This window comes from Hypoxylon fragiforme (genome assembly GCF_022984875.1).
Source record: "Hypoxylon fragiforme strain CBS 206.31 chromosome Unknown GGS25scaffold_7, whole genome shotgun sequence".
Lineage (NCBI taxonomy): Eukaryota > Fungi > Ascomycota > Sordariomycetes > Xylariales > Hypoxylaceae > Hypoxylon > Hypoxylon fragiforme.
Genome location: NW_026054762.1, coordinates 2755651 through 2770184, shown reverse-complemented (window position 1 = coordinate 2770184; position 14534 = coordinate 2755651). Strand labels below are relative to the sequence as shown.

The following is a 14534-nucleotide window of genomic DNA, read 5'->3' as shown; positions in this document are numbered from 1 at the left end:
GTGCACTACCTAGGTACATAGGATGGTAGGTTAGATTAGTTATTCCGTTTATTTGATGATCCATCAGGGCGAGGAAGACGAACAAGGGGTTATGTATATGCATTATATACTTTGTAAGCAGGTCGAGACTTGAGAACTGAGATAAGTAAATAGGTAGGTACTAAGGCAGGTAAGTAGGAATTTATTCATTCATTCGCTTTTAGATGCTGGGACGATGGAGTATCTACATAGAACCACTATGCCTCCCCCTCTTTTTTTTTCTACTCCTTCTCATGGTACGTATTACGCTAGATCTAGGGGATAGACAAACAACCGGCGATGAACAAGAATCCCCCCCCCCCCAAAAAAAAAGGAAGCAAGATTCGCTATGCAAAACCTATGCAATCCCCCCACCCCTTTTTCCTATGATCACTTTTTCTATCCCGAAGTCGCGGGAACCCTCAGATGATTGAAATATCGTCGTGGATCGAATGAGAATGGACCACTTGGGAGGTTGTGTAATGTAATGTTCGTGCTAGGCTAAAGAGAATCTCCCCACCCGCAACTCCGTCAGTAGTAGCCGGCTTTTTTCTTCCTAGAATTGCTATTTCTTTTTTTTTTGTCCAATAGAATAAGCCGTACTTTAGTAGCGGCTCAGGAACCCGAACGGAAAATACGATCTAGATGACGAAAATCTAGGGAAATTGGGCTGATCGTAACGGCAATCGACCCAAGATATCGGATAGTCACGAATAGGCGTCGGAAAATTTAGGCGATCTATTGCTCCTCTTGTACGACAACACCCCATGGGTGATCTACGTTTCCGTACATGATATCTTGGAGCCAGCCCTTTATTTTCAAGCTGTAAGGGCCGCCATCGCCTGCTTTGCCCATAGGGATCTGGATGTCTTGGCCCCGGTGGTGGATGAGTGATACGGGGCAGACAAAGAACTGTTCATGGATGTTAGTATGCAATATTCTTTCCAGGGATTTAATAAAAAGGGGAAACTTACCGCTGTACCAGCTGCAAACGATTCTAGCAGTCGTCCCTCCGCGTTAGCATCCATCACCTCTTGGATGGTGTACTTTCTCTCCACCACATCAATCTCGCCTTCTAAGCGCTCACGAGCAATTTGCAACAGACTGCGCCTCGTAACGCCGTTCAGAATTAGCCTATCGTCTATCGGGGCTGTGACGATTTCGGTCTTGCCCTCCTTCGTTTTCCACACCACGAAGAAATTACTCGCACCGGCTTCCGTGCAGTAGCCTTCGTTGCCGTAAAGCCATAGGATTTGGCCAAATCCTCTGGCGCGAGCTTCTTTCGTGGCCAGGAGAGATGGGCCATAGTTTGCGCCCACCTTCGCATACCCAAATCCGCCAACCCACGCACGCACCATGTCGTCTGGTGAAGTGTGTAGTTTCATGCCACCAGCTGGCGAGTGTAAGACGGGCATGAATGTGGCAATGATGTATAGAAGAGCCTCGGACGGTGCCTGCACGCCGAGTTGCGCCTGTGTTCCGATAACAGTCGGGCGTAGATAGAGGAAGCTACCAGGACGGTCACGAGGTAACCATTTAGGCCCATCCACAGCCATTAAGGCCAAAATCAACTTTTCTACCTCGCCAGAAGAAAAGCCCGGTAGACTAATGCGCGTTGCAGACATGAGAAGACGTTCGGCGTTACAATTGGGACGGAACAGGCGCAGTTTGCCGTCATAGCCACGATAAGCCTTTAGACCCTCGAAACATTCTGTTGCGTAGTGAAGTACAGAAGCGGTTGGCATCAGGGAGATGGGGCCGTAGGGTTTGAGTTCCGGCGTTTTCCAGCCAGATTTGGCTGACCATGCTGCCGTGATCATATGGTCCGTGCAGACCGTTACGCCGTCGATGGAGTCGACTCCTAGAGGAGGAACATCACCAGGCTTCTCTGTAAAGGTGTAAGTGAGCTTGGAAGCATCCAGTTCCTGGACGTTTGTTGTGGATGTCCCGTTGGATTGACCATTTTCGGCTAGTTTGTGGTCAATAGCAGAAGAAGTCAAGTCCAGGTCTTGCTCGCCGTCGTGGACTGTCGATGGAACTGCGGTGGGAGTCATGATGTATGAACCGAGTCTGTTCTATGAATGCAATGGACGGGTAGTATGATTATAGAAGATCGAATCCCGGAACAAGATAACTACCTAGGTAGGTAACTTATTGGGCAGTGTTGATGGAAAATAAAGGTTGACCTTTTTAGTAAGAACACTATTTAGGGTTCAGGTGGTTCAGGATAATAAGCCGGAAAGAGGTAAAATCGCGGTTTCTACTAAGTAAGTAGTAGGTAGGCAGGGTAACGTGGGACCAGGTAGAAGGAAAGTATAAATAATAGAAATATTATCGAAATAGCCTTTCGCCATGTTTCGCCGCCCAGGGGAGGCCGAATATGACTCAATGACCAATAGAGAACTACTATATACGTCGTACTCTTTTTTATTCCTTGACGGAGAAAAGATCTGTGACTGCTAGTGTCTGTGCCTACCTTAGATTGGTCTAGGTACCGTACCTATTGTGCAGGTACTAAGTAGGTAGCGTGTCAAGTCCGCATTGGAAGTGGAATCGTCAACAAGCTGCCATATACAGGGCGTGGCCCTGTTACGGAGCCTTTGGTCGTTCCCCACGTAAGTCTGGCAGTCTGGGCAGCCCAGTAAGACAAGGAAACTTATCGTAAACTTTTGCACCTTCTCTATCACTCCATTACTCCATTACTCCATTACGCCAGCCAACCCGATTTGGCCCATGAAGCTAAGGCGAGGAGATAAGGGTGGTGACCACTTAATACCCACAGATTAAAAGAGTAGGCAGATTCCACGAGCTTGGGATCGCTACTAATGGGCACTCCGTAAACTGACAGATCCATATATACTTAGATACCTAGGGCTATACCGCTGGAATGGTAATACTAGGTAGGACTAGATATGTACCAATCTAGATATAGAAGAAACATTGAAGTTCCAATGCTGGTACGATGGATAGTGTCAAGGTGAGGTTGTATAGATGATATTTCCATATGTATTACCGTGGCGTCAGGTGGACCAAAGTTCTGGGTAGCACTACGTCAGGTATAGCACTGTATAAGGTCGGTATGCGTTTAGTATGCGTTCGAGTTCGGTTGCACACGGAGGCTGAAAATCATGTGGGTGGTGGAGCACAACATAATGCCGGGTGATTTGACGTCGAGCAAACGGGCAGACGGGTAGTACAAAGACGTAGCTAAACTTGAATTTGGGGGCGGGTGACTTTCCGCTTCTCGGGCCGCATGTATAAATATACCTAGTACACAATACATACTCACCTACATTGCCCTAGGTTAGGTAGCTACATAGACATATGTTCGCTAAGTAGGTAGTAGGTTAGTAGTTTTAATATTAAGATGACGAAATGTTGAATGTTGAGGACCGAGTCAAAAGAATTTTACCTTAGAAAGACAAGAGACAAGTGATAGTTACATGTAAGGAAAGAAAAAGGAGTATCCGAGACCGCAAGAATGAACAATATTTTGTTACAGACATGATTTCTCCACAGAACTAATGGTGACTCTAGAATTTCGAGATCGGACTTGAATTATTTGCAAAAGAAAAAATCATTGCAAGGGGGATGGAAGGACGGACTGTGGAATTTTTAGGCCGCACCTCGGCTCATAAAAAAAAAGGGTTGCTCCCGGGCAACTTCCATCATTTTGAAGCCGTAAATTGCCGCCCATTGCCTTATCTGGCCGTTCCTGCCACCAAATAGTTAATAACTGCCGTCTTATGTAGTTATTTGTTCAAGGTTGGTAGGTACTAGGTATTTGATGTACATATGTAACTACCTATGTATGCCTAACATTGAAGTACATACAGCATCGAGTCTCAGTGAGTCAGTGCTGTACTGCTGTCAATACTAGGTATTACGGAGTAGCCACATACTTGTGCATCCTTCTCTTTTTCTTCTTCTTTTTTTTTTTTTTTTTTCACTTGTTTGCTCCCCATACATAAATGTAACTCCATCTCTGACATACAGATGTCAGCCTACGTACATACACATATGTACCTAGTAGTAGGTATGCTTCTTCATTGTCCAATCACCTCTTCTCCATGTAATAATCAAGCGACCCAAGCAACAAATCCCTATCTGAAGTTTCTGAGCCCGCATCGTGTGACTGCAGGGCTACTAGCTTAACTGGTTTACTAGGTATTCAGGCTTTCACCGCAGCTTCGGTCGGTTCGTAGTCTTTCCAGATCAATCCCTCCGGAACATCTTGCCACTGCTTTTCGCCATCAAGCAGTTTTGCTACCGCGTCCCATTCCTCTCGGACACGCTCCGCTCTCTGTGGGCTCCTAGGTGTGATCACCGCTTTGAACGGGTTGGGCTGAACAAACAAGCCCGACTCCACCAAGTCTTCCATGTCCGGGACGATTTCCTTCTCAGTCTTTTCGTCAATGGCCCTCTCGAAGTCGAAGGCCCAGAGTAATCGCGACATGGCCAAAAATAAAGACCTTTCCGCTATATGCATTCCTTGGCAGAGCCTACGCCCAGCACCGAAGAGGAAATGGTCACGCTTAGATGCGTCTGCATTAGTGGCCGCCTCTAGTGAGGTTTGAAGGTCATGGGCCCAACGTGTTGGATCGAATCGTCGGGGATTGGGATGACGTTTTGGGTCGTTGGAAATAGCCCTATGCCCAGGAAGAGTGAGAAGTCTGCAATATCCGATTATGTTCTCCTTTACTTACCAGACATTCCACATTACCGCGGCACCTTTCGGAATCTTATAACCCATGTATTCATCGTCACGAGTGACGGCATGCGGCACGCCGAGGATTCCAGTTGGCATCCATCTCATACTTTCTTTCATACAGCCTCGGATATAGGGGAGTTCCGGCAGGTCATTTAAATCTGGGAGTCGGTCTCCGCATACACGGTCGAGTTCGGCTTGCGCCGCTTTAACCACCTCCGGGAAAATAAGTAGTGCCTGAACGAAGCCGACCAATGTTGCGGCCGTCTACATACATATTAGTACCCTGTCTCCAGTTTCGCGGAACCCTAGAAATTCTAGGCGATACTTCTAGGCAGATACAAGGACTCGAGAAACTCGCCCGACATTTTTATACGTACTGTGTCTGATCCGGCCTCTAACAAGGTGCCGCTAACGTAACCAGCGAGGTCATCAGTAAAGCCTGCCTGGTCTTGCGCTCGGGCAAGGTCGGCGCAAAAGCAAGGCTTCACCATAAGGTTAGATTCCCTTATCTCTAAGTCTACACGGACAGAAGCCTTACCTACCTTTGATTTCCCATCTCGGAGTTTCTGTTTCGTTTCTTGATAGAGTCCCACAAATAAAGGTGCTTCCTTTTTATGCAGCTCTGTGGCATATCGTTTTCCAGGAACAAGAAAATCCGGAAGGCTTCTTAGCACGGGAAAAGTATCGAGTAGAGCTGCGGATTGTGACCCGGCGACTGTCGAAAATTTCTCGAATCCCTATATTTCGGTGATCAGCAAAGTATCAAGACATAATCTCAATGATTGGCCGCACATGATAGAGCTGTGTAAGCTTCGGATCGTCATAACGAGTGGTGCGAAACCCAAAAAGCATTTGCGTGGTTAGCGAAGTTGTATATCTTCGCATATGTTCGATAAAGTGGGTAGGATCCTCGAGGAATGAGAGAAGCATCGCCTTATTTTCGAGATCCTGATACGGAACATAGGTTCGGGCTGCCTTGATGTTAAGACTATTGTGTACAAGCCCGCGAATCATACGCCACGTCTGGTTATATTCCTGTTGTTCATATCAGAGTCAGCGTCCTCAAACAACAGCCAAACAAAGCATGTGATATAACAACGTACCATTAACAACATTCGAAGATTTCCGCTAACGACATTGGCAAGATAGTTATCTGGCCTTGAGGAGTATATACCACTTCTCTTATCCAGTAGATCTTTAATCGCCTTATCCGATGAAAGAACAATCATGACCTGGGTTCCCAACATCAGTGAGTATACTGGACCATACTCTTCGGCCCATTTCTGAAATTGAAGGTGTCCTTTCTCTTTTGGCATCAAATGAATGTTTCCTATCAGGGGTAACGTGGGAGGACCAGGGGGGTATCCTTTGGGGCGTTGTCCAACCCTACTGAGCCGGTAAAGAAGAGCGAACACCGCCGCTATCACGACGATAGTACTCGGTGATACTGCCATTATGTTAAGACCCCGCTTCCCAAGAGCGGTCAAATTCACAATGAATGATGATATGAGCCCGTCGAAAACATCTTCCCTTGACGGCTTCTCACGTTATATATTGCCCACGATAACCTCTCGAGTATGGGGGCGGGGTTGTTAGCTTGGATAATAATAGTTAGTAAGGTATGCATCATCACCTTACTCTGCGTCCCCCGACCTATCAACCGCCCCATAATGATCTGGGGAAAAGCTGGGGTAGCACAGATCCAATTATGACCACCACAGCGGGTAGTACACCACCCGCTGCGTGCGAGCCGAAAACTCATCACCCATCCACAATCACGGAAAAGAAGGTCCAACCACAAGACGCTTGATATAACCCCGAGTTATTTGCGGTCCTAACGAACTAACGCCCCACGAAATTTCTTGTTTGGTTCTTATACTGGATATCACCTCGGCAGGTTTTGCGGGGGAGGCACAGATCCGTATGAGCAAAGGCGGAAGCCTATCGGTAAATGCATATGCCAAGACACGATGGATGTGTGTTGTTCGTCGTTGGCTGCTACAGTAACAGGATCGTGCTCCTGGGTTGGGACGACACACGTAAGAATACCCCGACTTGAAGACGTCATTGCAGAAATGTGCATGCCAAGTCTACATCAATAGGTGGGCAGATAGGTAGGTTGGGAAGTAGGTAGACTGATATCTAGTTTTTACGTACGTGAATTCTAGGAATAACTTCGGAAATGATATGTTTGTGGGATGATGGGTGATGTGAAGACCGAAACTTGCAGGCCGGTGGCGTGGACTATCGACTAGGACGTGAGTGGGTATATATCTAACCTAGCCCAGTCGACCCATTGTACATATCCGATGATTACTTGCGACTCACCGACCACGCCAGGTAGGTAGGTATGTTGGAGATAGAAGTCGATAGTTAGGTAATAGGTCATAAGACTTACCATGGCTGTGATTGGATTGATTGTGCTAGGTATCTAGGTCGGCAAATGGCGTCTCAGCCAGAGCCGCAGACGCAGATGTAGATTCAGATGCAGAAACAATAGGTAAGGGAAGTTTCTGTGATAACAGTAGAGATTAGTCGATAGGTAATGTAGAGAGGTATTCAGGCAAAACTCTACATAATCTGGGTTGGGGGATAATCTCAAAAACCCCCACATCTCGCAAAGGGTACGTGTCTACTACTTTCTAGGCCAGACGTCTGATTAGTTGACTAGGTGCCTAGTAGGTAGGTAGGTAGGTATTTCGTAGTAAGTATGTAGGTAGGTAGACAGATCGAAGCTGGTTTGTTTATATTTTGCTTGGTACTTTCTGTCTCTACCTAAATAACCAAAAACGAACTGGGAATTTCGAGCTTGATATTTACGTACCTGGGCAGTTAGATAGTTATCTAGTAGGCAGATACTGAGGTAGAGTAACGTGACATCTCCTACACCACATCACATCACATCACACAATCCCCCCCCTCCCCCACCTCAAAAGAAAAAAAGAAAAAAAAAACATGCCAACCCGCTACACAACCCGCACCCCCGACGTCTCCGCGGCGCCCCTATCCTCGCCCCTGACCTTCCCCTTCGCGACGGCAGCAGCAGCAGCGCCCAACCGGCTGATGAAGGTGGCCATGACAGAGCGCATGGCGACGTGGGTCGAGGGCGACCTGGGCGCGAGCGGGATCCCGACGCAGGCGCTGTGCGACCTGTACGGGCACTGGGCCGACGGCGGCTGGGGCCTCGTGGTGACGGGAAACATCATCGTGGACCCGACGCACCTCGAGGCGCTCGGGAACATGATCATCCCGCCGCACGAGGACGAGGAGGACAACAAGCGCCGCTTCGAGGGGTACCGCCGGCTGGCGGCGGCAGGCAAGCGCGGCGGCGGCATGTTCCTGGGGCAGCTGAACCACCCCGGGCGGCAGACGGAGGCGGCGCTGCAGCCGCACCCGGTGTCGGCGTCGGACGTGCAGCTGACGAAGGGGTACGGCGCGCTCTCGGCGTTCGGGCGACCGCACGCGGCGAGCGCGGCCGAGATCGCGGCCGTCAAGGCGGCGTTCGTGCACGCGGCGCAGTACCTGGAGAGGGCCGGCTTCGACGGCGCGCAGCTGCACGCCGCGCACGGGTACCTGCTCGCGCAGTTCCTGTCGCCGACGACGAACTCCCAGCGCGCCGACGCCTACGGCGGCCCCCCGCTGCGGAACCGCGCGCGGCTGGTCACCGAGATCGCGGACGAGATCCGCGCCGCCACGGGCCCCGCCTTCGTGCTCGCCGTCAAGATCAACAGCGTCGAGTTCCAGGAGGCCGGGTTCGAGGCCGCGGAGGCCGCGCAGCTGGTGCGGCTGCTCGAGGCGCACGGCCGCTTCGACGTCGTGGAGCTCAGCGGCGGCACGTACGAGGCGCCGGGGTGGCACCACCGGAAGGAGAGCACGCGACGGCGCGAGGCGTTTTTCATCGAGTTTGCGGAGCTGGTCGTCCCGCACGTGCGGCGCATGCGGACGTTCATCACGGGGGGCGTTCGGACGGTGGGGGGGATGGTGGATGCGCTGAGGAGCAGCGGGCTGGACGGGGTTGGGCTGGGGCGGCCGAGTGCGACGGAGCCGAGGCTGCCGCGGGATATCTTGGTGGGCGGGGTCAAGGGCTGCATCAAGCCGCTGGTAGGCGACACGATGATTCTGGGGGACGAGGATGCTTGGGGCTATAGCGCTGCGCTGGCTGGGGCGCACATGCTGCAGCTGAGTCTCAACCAGGAGCCCAACGACCCGTCGGATCAGGCCGTTGTCGATGACTTCCTCAAGGGTTTTGCGAAGTGGGTTGCAGCTTATCGTACGAGATCCAAGACCGATATTCTTGACCATGTTAGGTTCGAGTCAGTGACACCGAGGCCGTATGGGGCAGGATAAGTAACGCGGGTTTTAAGTCACAGAATATAACATGGCCCCCAGTTCGTATTCTCTCAAGATACCGTAATATCCATAATATACCCCTGATAATTTGGCACGACTTTTAAGTAAACCTGGCACATACTGTGGTGTCGATGCCAGCGATCAATTTGGCTAGTAAAAACCTTGGCTTGCTTGTGTGTGCGGTCTCTTATCACATCCAATGGCAGCCATCACTTGTCACCAATCTGTTTTTGGGTTGGTTTTTTTTCATTGAACATGCTCGCGCGCATACTGAAGTACATGTGATGGACTGCCTTGCTGATTTCTTCAAAGCGTACCATTTCACCATGTGGCATAGGCTATTGTCCCTAGGCCATTTTGCAGAGAAGACCACTCCGCCGAACCCCCCATGCCCATCCTATTTTGGTATTTATAGAGTAGTGCAAGGACTTGACTCTCTGAGCCCAAGTGTTTTCGCACCCTAAACACCATAATGATACCTTTAGATAGGGAAATATATATGTGTAGATTGTAGAAGTAGGTACCGCTGACCCTGTGGTGAGCAAAGCCTGTTCTGCTTTCGCAAGGTATGCCTGGAGCGGAAAAGCCGTAAACAGGCATTCAATTTCCACCTATAAGACCATACTTTCTTTCGATCAAGGCATAATCACTATGAGCAGAACTAGAGCCTGATGACATAGTAGAAACCGGGGCTCTCCTTAACCCTGATTGCTCCTGTTGTTAGAGTGGTATATTGAAACGATGATGAATAGTGCCAAACATAGGTAAACATTCCCATCATAACTGTAGGTTGGTTGTTGGAGCTCGACTAGGTCCGCCCCTTAGATGGGCAGCCGAATTCTTGAATAGACTTTGCCAAATGTAAGCCTCACTAAGCAGCAGTTCGATATCTTTCTCGGTCCAGTCGCGCGTGGGCAATGCCTGTAAGAACATCATGATCTCCTGGAAATCCATCTTGACCAGCTTAGACGACCATTTGACTAGGAAGGCCGCACACACGTATAAATGGAATTCAGAGAAGCCCTGCTCCTCAGCCTGGATATATGGTTAGTACAGGAGACTGAGCAAGGAATGAAGGGCGTACGTACCAGATAAGTATCCCACATTCGAATCGTATTCCGGACACTGATCTCTCTCATGAGAAGACAATTCATCCAGCGAAAACTGAACTGAATAAATTCAACATGTTCACTCTCGAGATGCTTGGCAAGCCCTTCGTCAATCCTAGCAGTTAGATCGCGAAGCGCAGCAACTTGTCGTTGAATGCCAGGCTGAGCGACGATATAATGATCTTGAATCCCGTCTAGCAGTTTTGTCAAACACCAAAACGAGTCGGCTTCTACTGCGTCAAGTACCGCTTTAGGCAACTGGCCCGGATCCATGCCGCTATCAATATTACAGTCTGTGATGTAAGTACCCAGAAAGACCTGCCAAAAGGGTGTTACCAAGTCATTGATGCCTTGCACGTACCCGCTTGCCGGGTGTCGAATTGCCCAAAGGTATAAGATCCGTTCCAGTGACCGCTGTGTCGCTTCGTAGCTGTATAGCTCGATATGGGGATTGGTTCTAGGGACATCGATACTAATCTGATGCCATATTGCTTCATCGAGTCCTCTTGACCGGCCACTGGAGGATGGGTTAGTGCTTCCTCGCTCAAACGCTTGACGCACCCCATCAAGATATTCCTTGCGCTTCCTTTCAAGCGTAGCGACACGCCTTTCGCTACTAGTTGGCAAATAACTCAACAAGAGTTGCCATGTCATAGCACGAACTTCGCTAGGGACGCCACCCCACGCCAAAGCCCTGAGATCTGTTAATGGTATTGTGCTGGCTTGAAGGATCTTTTTGAATTTGTTAATCTTTGTTATGCGAGAGTTGATGGCGTCGATCTCCTTGGGAGTCGCGTTAGCTGGAGTCGCGGGATGATCGATAAGATGAAGAGCATTAGCCGGGTCTATATAGTGTAAGCTATCAATACAACCACAAAGTTCATATGATGCTTACCCTTGAGGATGTCTTTATATTGTGGTCGCAGTATTTTCCCCTCGCTTTTTTTCGGCATTGGGTACGTTGGTGCTGGTCGTTCGATTGCTATGTCGGCACTGTTCGAATACCGCCTCCGTGGGAAACCGAGCGCGGATTCGGATGGTGTTCGTTGAGCGTGAGAAGAGGCACTACTCCGAGCGGCAGCCGATTTTCGGGATCGTCGTTTCATATTCGATAAGCTCGGAAGGCCGAATTCGTCTCCATCGTCGTCTTCATACCCAAACATGTCTTCTCCATCTGGCAGTTCGGCATCGTCAACATCCCAGTCTCGGTTCGTGTTTGACAAGAAGTTGAAATATGTTTTCAGCGGAGGCGACGACAAACCAGACGAGGCTTTTGGTGCCGGCGAGCTAACGTCACTGGTTCGGATCCTCTGTGGAGAGGACGAGGAAGGAGGGGTCCTGGGGCGGGAAGAGGAACCTGAGAGATTCCTGACGTAGAAAACCAGGTTAGCGATGTACAAGTATACGGAAAAGAAAGAGCCTTTTCAATAAACGCACATAGTATCAAACTTGAGAATATCGGCATGAGAATAGGAAGCCCCCACGACCATATTAGGATCTCGACCAGTTCTCTTCGGAGCGCCTTCTTTTTGAGCCCGCCAGAACGGCGAAGCTGACCTAGTTGGAATTTAGTTATTGTAGCTCTGGAGCCATCTGACTTGGTTGATAGAGAGCGGGCATGCGACCTACTCAGACCGTTCTATTAATACGAGCGACATAGGTTAGCGAGCTAGTTTCCTTCGTGTCAAGATGAGCGCCGTATGAGCGCATTGAGTCGCAAATCAAAGGGCGAGGTCAAGCACGAATACGTACCAACTTGGATCATTTCCTACGTCATCGTCAGTTATCAAGCAATAATTCCTCAAGTGTCAGGTTTCCAAGTACTAACCTGTTGGGTAGGCGGCTTCTTGCCGCTACCGGAGGATGAAAACATGGCAGACATCAGGTTTGTTTGTTCGTAGTCAATCACGGCCACATCGTTGTTATAAAGTGAAATATCGCCCAGGAAGGGCGGACTTCAAGAGAACTATGTAAATTAGGCAAGATAGCATGCACCGAAAAGCAAAGCAAGAAAGGACTTCAATGTTTGAATATTGCACTAGGTTAGTAGTATTGACTCTTGAGTATTGAAGGATGGAGGAGTTGTACTGTAGGTACACGTGCAGTATAATATTGCAGTACTATTGAGTGCTACTGCTAGGTATTGCATTGTACCTCGAATGACATCTGAAGTTGAGCTAATGCAGTGCCACGGTACCCCTCGGTAACTGCCATAACAAGCTCAAGCTACCTACAGTTAAGTTTTGGAAGGTACTAACCTAACTATGTATTGTACAGTAGGCTAGATTGCTTTATTAATGATGGCAGCCACACTCTCAAGCCTCCATAACATACACATCTCAAGGCTTGATGTATTACATCAATGATAGCACATACCTATGTAGTACCTAGTACCTAGTACCTAGTACTATGTAGTACATATGTACTAGGTAGTATTCATGCCATGAAGATGTAGGTATGCATCAGTAATTAATATGAATTCTGTGGGAACATTATAGCAAGCACCTTACGTGGATATTAAACAGTGTGGATAACAATTATATCATTTTCTTTATCTGCACAAAAAACTTCCACTTCAAATTATTCTTTTTGAAGTGCTATTTAACTGAATGGATCTTGTCAAAGACACACAGTACCTACCTACACAATTAAATAATAGTAAGTTAGGTACATACTACTAGTAGTACTTAGGGTAGTTTGTACCTGTGCATACTGTATGCACCGTCAGTTACAATACTATTACCAAGAGGCCTGTGGCTTTACTTAGCATAGTTGTAGCCCCATAAAAGATGCAGCTGAAACTGACGATGATTGGAAGAACATTGAAATAAATACATCAAAAAGGTAACTAGCTCTTTAAATTTACTAAGAATCTAGGTTAATAGTTACATACCCTAGGTAATACAGTCATATGTACTATGTAGACTAGAAACTTTGAGTTAAATGGAGTTGGTCCGTGCACATATTACCCAGTACCCGCCGAAGACCCTCCCTTGGATTGAAGTTTTTAGTTTGTCTGTCGCTGATCTCGCGTTTTTTATTGGCTCCAGATTTCTTACAGTGTCGTGTCGGCGTGCATCCCATTCATCTTTTTAGAAGGCTGCAATTCTTTCCTGTCGACATCTTAAATATAAAGTCTACACACACACAAGCACAACACACATGCAACACACAACATATTCACCCATATTTTCATTCATTCTTCTGTCTTCTTTACCGTCTAACATTTTGCATGTCTGTGTGCATGGCCTGATAGCTTCCTTCCTTGTAATTTTTATTATATGATCAACTGAATTGAAGTAACTGGTCAATCATCCATCCTATCTACTATTTATTCATCAATCCTTTTTTTTTTCTTAGATTCCGGTTCCTCTTCATATCTTTTCTAAAAGTCGAATCCAAGTCAACAGTCCATTCCATACCTTTCGAGTCTTTCTTATACTGTCGCTGTCGCGTCGAGTATCGAAAGGCATCCTTCGCCATGGCTGAACAAGAAAACTTTGAGGATGATCTTTTCGCTGATCTGTGAGTACATGTCGCAATATAATGCTGGATGAAGATGCCTTTGGCAGCCTCTTAACCCATTTCATTAATATATGTAACTGACTCTCTTTAGTTATGACGACAATGAGGCTGCTGCCGCATCCGCACAATCAGCGCCTACAGCTCAAGCAACTCAAGCTCCCGCGCCTCCACCGATGAACCCCCAGCCAACCGTTGAAGTACCCAGCAGACCCGAATACGACCAAGCCCCTATCGATGTAGCTCACACAATTGAAGAGAATGGATACGGTGATGATTATCAAGATGACAATTATGATGATGACGATGATGTCGATTTTAACCTAGGAAATGGCCCAGCCAATTCTGTTGGAGGTAATCAGTCTCAACATGATGAATCTACTCCTGCCTACCACTCGACTAGAGGACCTAGTGTCAAAGAAGACGGGTAAGTCATTTTATTTTCAATCCATTGCTTTCTATATACCTAGGCATTTCTACTAGTCGGCGAGCCCTAGAAGAGCCCCTCTGCGCCTCGTTCGACTTCGAAAGCCGGTCCACAGTAAGATCAGCCTTCTTAAACGCTTGAAACGTATGATTTCGGGGTGTCCCAGATTCCCGGGTAGGCTTGGTCAGTCGAAAGGGGGTGTGCCTTAGTACCCTGGGGCTTTTGCCAGGAGATCTTTGGTGGGCAAGAGAAGAAAGTTATTCTGGCTTGCTAGCTGAGCTGTCTTCGAAGGAACGGTCTGGTGATGGACTTGCCAAGTCGGTCAACATTCAGTTGCATGAGTAAAGAAATAGTACGACGGCCATCCTAAGCTTAATGAAAAGAAAAGGTGCAGGCA

The 14534-nt window shown here is 48.2% G+C and overlaps 5 protein-coding genes across 5 annotated transcripts; 2 read left to right on the top strand and 3 right to left on the bottom strand.

Annotated features, from left to right (window-relative positions):
* Positions 1-604: 604 nt before the first annotated feature.
* On the bottom strand, positions 605-2587 carry GGS25DRAFT_388208 (branched-chain amino acid aminotransferase II). The gene is made up of 2 exons (XM_049258327.1): positions 993-2587; positions 605-930 (listed from the first exon to the last, which is right to left on the bottom strand). The coding sequence occupies exons 1-2, from the start codon at positions 2070-2072 to the stop codon at positions 757-759; spliced, it is 1254 nt and encodes a 417-aa protein (XP_049115054.1). The 5' UTR covers positions 2073-2587; the 3' UTR covers positions 605-756.
* A 1111-nt stretch (positions 2588-3698) lies between these two features.
* Positions 3699-6183, bottom strand: GGS25DRAFT_533474 (cytochrome P450; the record flags this gene model as incomplete). The annotated part of the gene is made up of 6 exons (XM_049265677.1): positions 3699-4667; positions 4725-4993; positions 5107-5211; positions 5272-5466; positions 5522-5764; positions 5833-6183. The coding sequence occupies 6 exons, from the start codon at positions 6181-6183 to the stop codon at positions 4190-4192; spliced, it is 1641 nt and encodes a 546-aa protein (XP_049115053.1). The 3' UTR covers positions 3699-4189.
* Positions 6184-7684: 1501 nt separating this feature from the next.
* On the top strand, positions 7685-9076 carry GGS25DRAFT_524057 (NADH oxidase; the record flags this gene model as incomplete). The annotated part of the gene is made up of 1 exon (XM_049264528.1): positions 7685-9076. The coding sequence occupies one exon, from the start codon at positions 7685-7687 to the stop codon at positions 9074-9076; it is 1392 nt and encodes a 463-aa protein (XP_049115052.1).
* Positions 9077-9767: 691 nt separating this feature from the next.
* Positions 9768-12391, bottom strand: GGS25DRAFT_388632 (GTPase-activating protein gyp1). Its single transcript, XM_049258328.1, has 6 exons — positions 12017-12391; positions 11818-11956; positions 11626-11745; positions 11084-11556; positions 10168-11033; positions 9768-10114 (listed from the first exon to the last, which is right to left on the bottom strand). The coding sequence occupies exons 2-6, from the start codon at positions 11844-11846 to the stop codon at positions 9857-9859; spliced, it is 1746 nt and encodes a 581-aa protein (XP_049115051.1). The 5' UTR covers positions 11847-11956; positions 12017-12391; the 3' UTR covers positions 9768-9856.
* Positions 12392-13419: 1028 nt separating this feature from the next.
* On the top strand, positions 13420-14369 carry GGS25DRAFT_388155 (uncharacterized protein). The gene is made up of 4 exons (XM_049258326.1): positions 13420-13494; positions 13599-13713; positions 13805-14137; positions 14194-14369. Exons 2-4 carry the CDS (start codon positions 13670-13672, stop codon positions 14276-14278), a joined length of 462 nt encoding a protein of 153 aa, XP_049115050.1. The 5' UTR covers positions 13420-13494; positions 13599-13669; the 3' UTR covers positions 14279-14369.
* Positions 14370-14534: the final 165 nt, after the last annotated feature.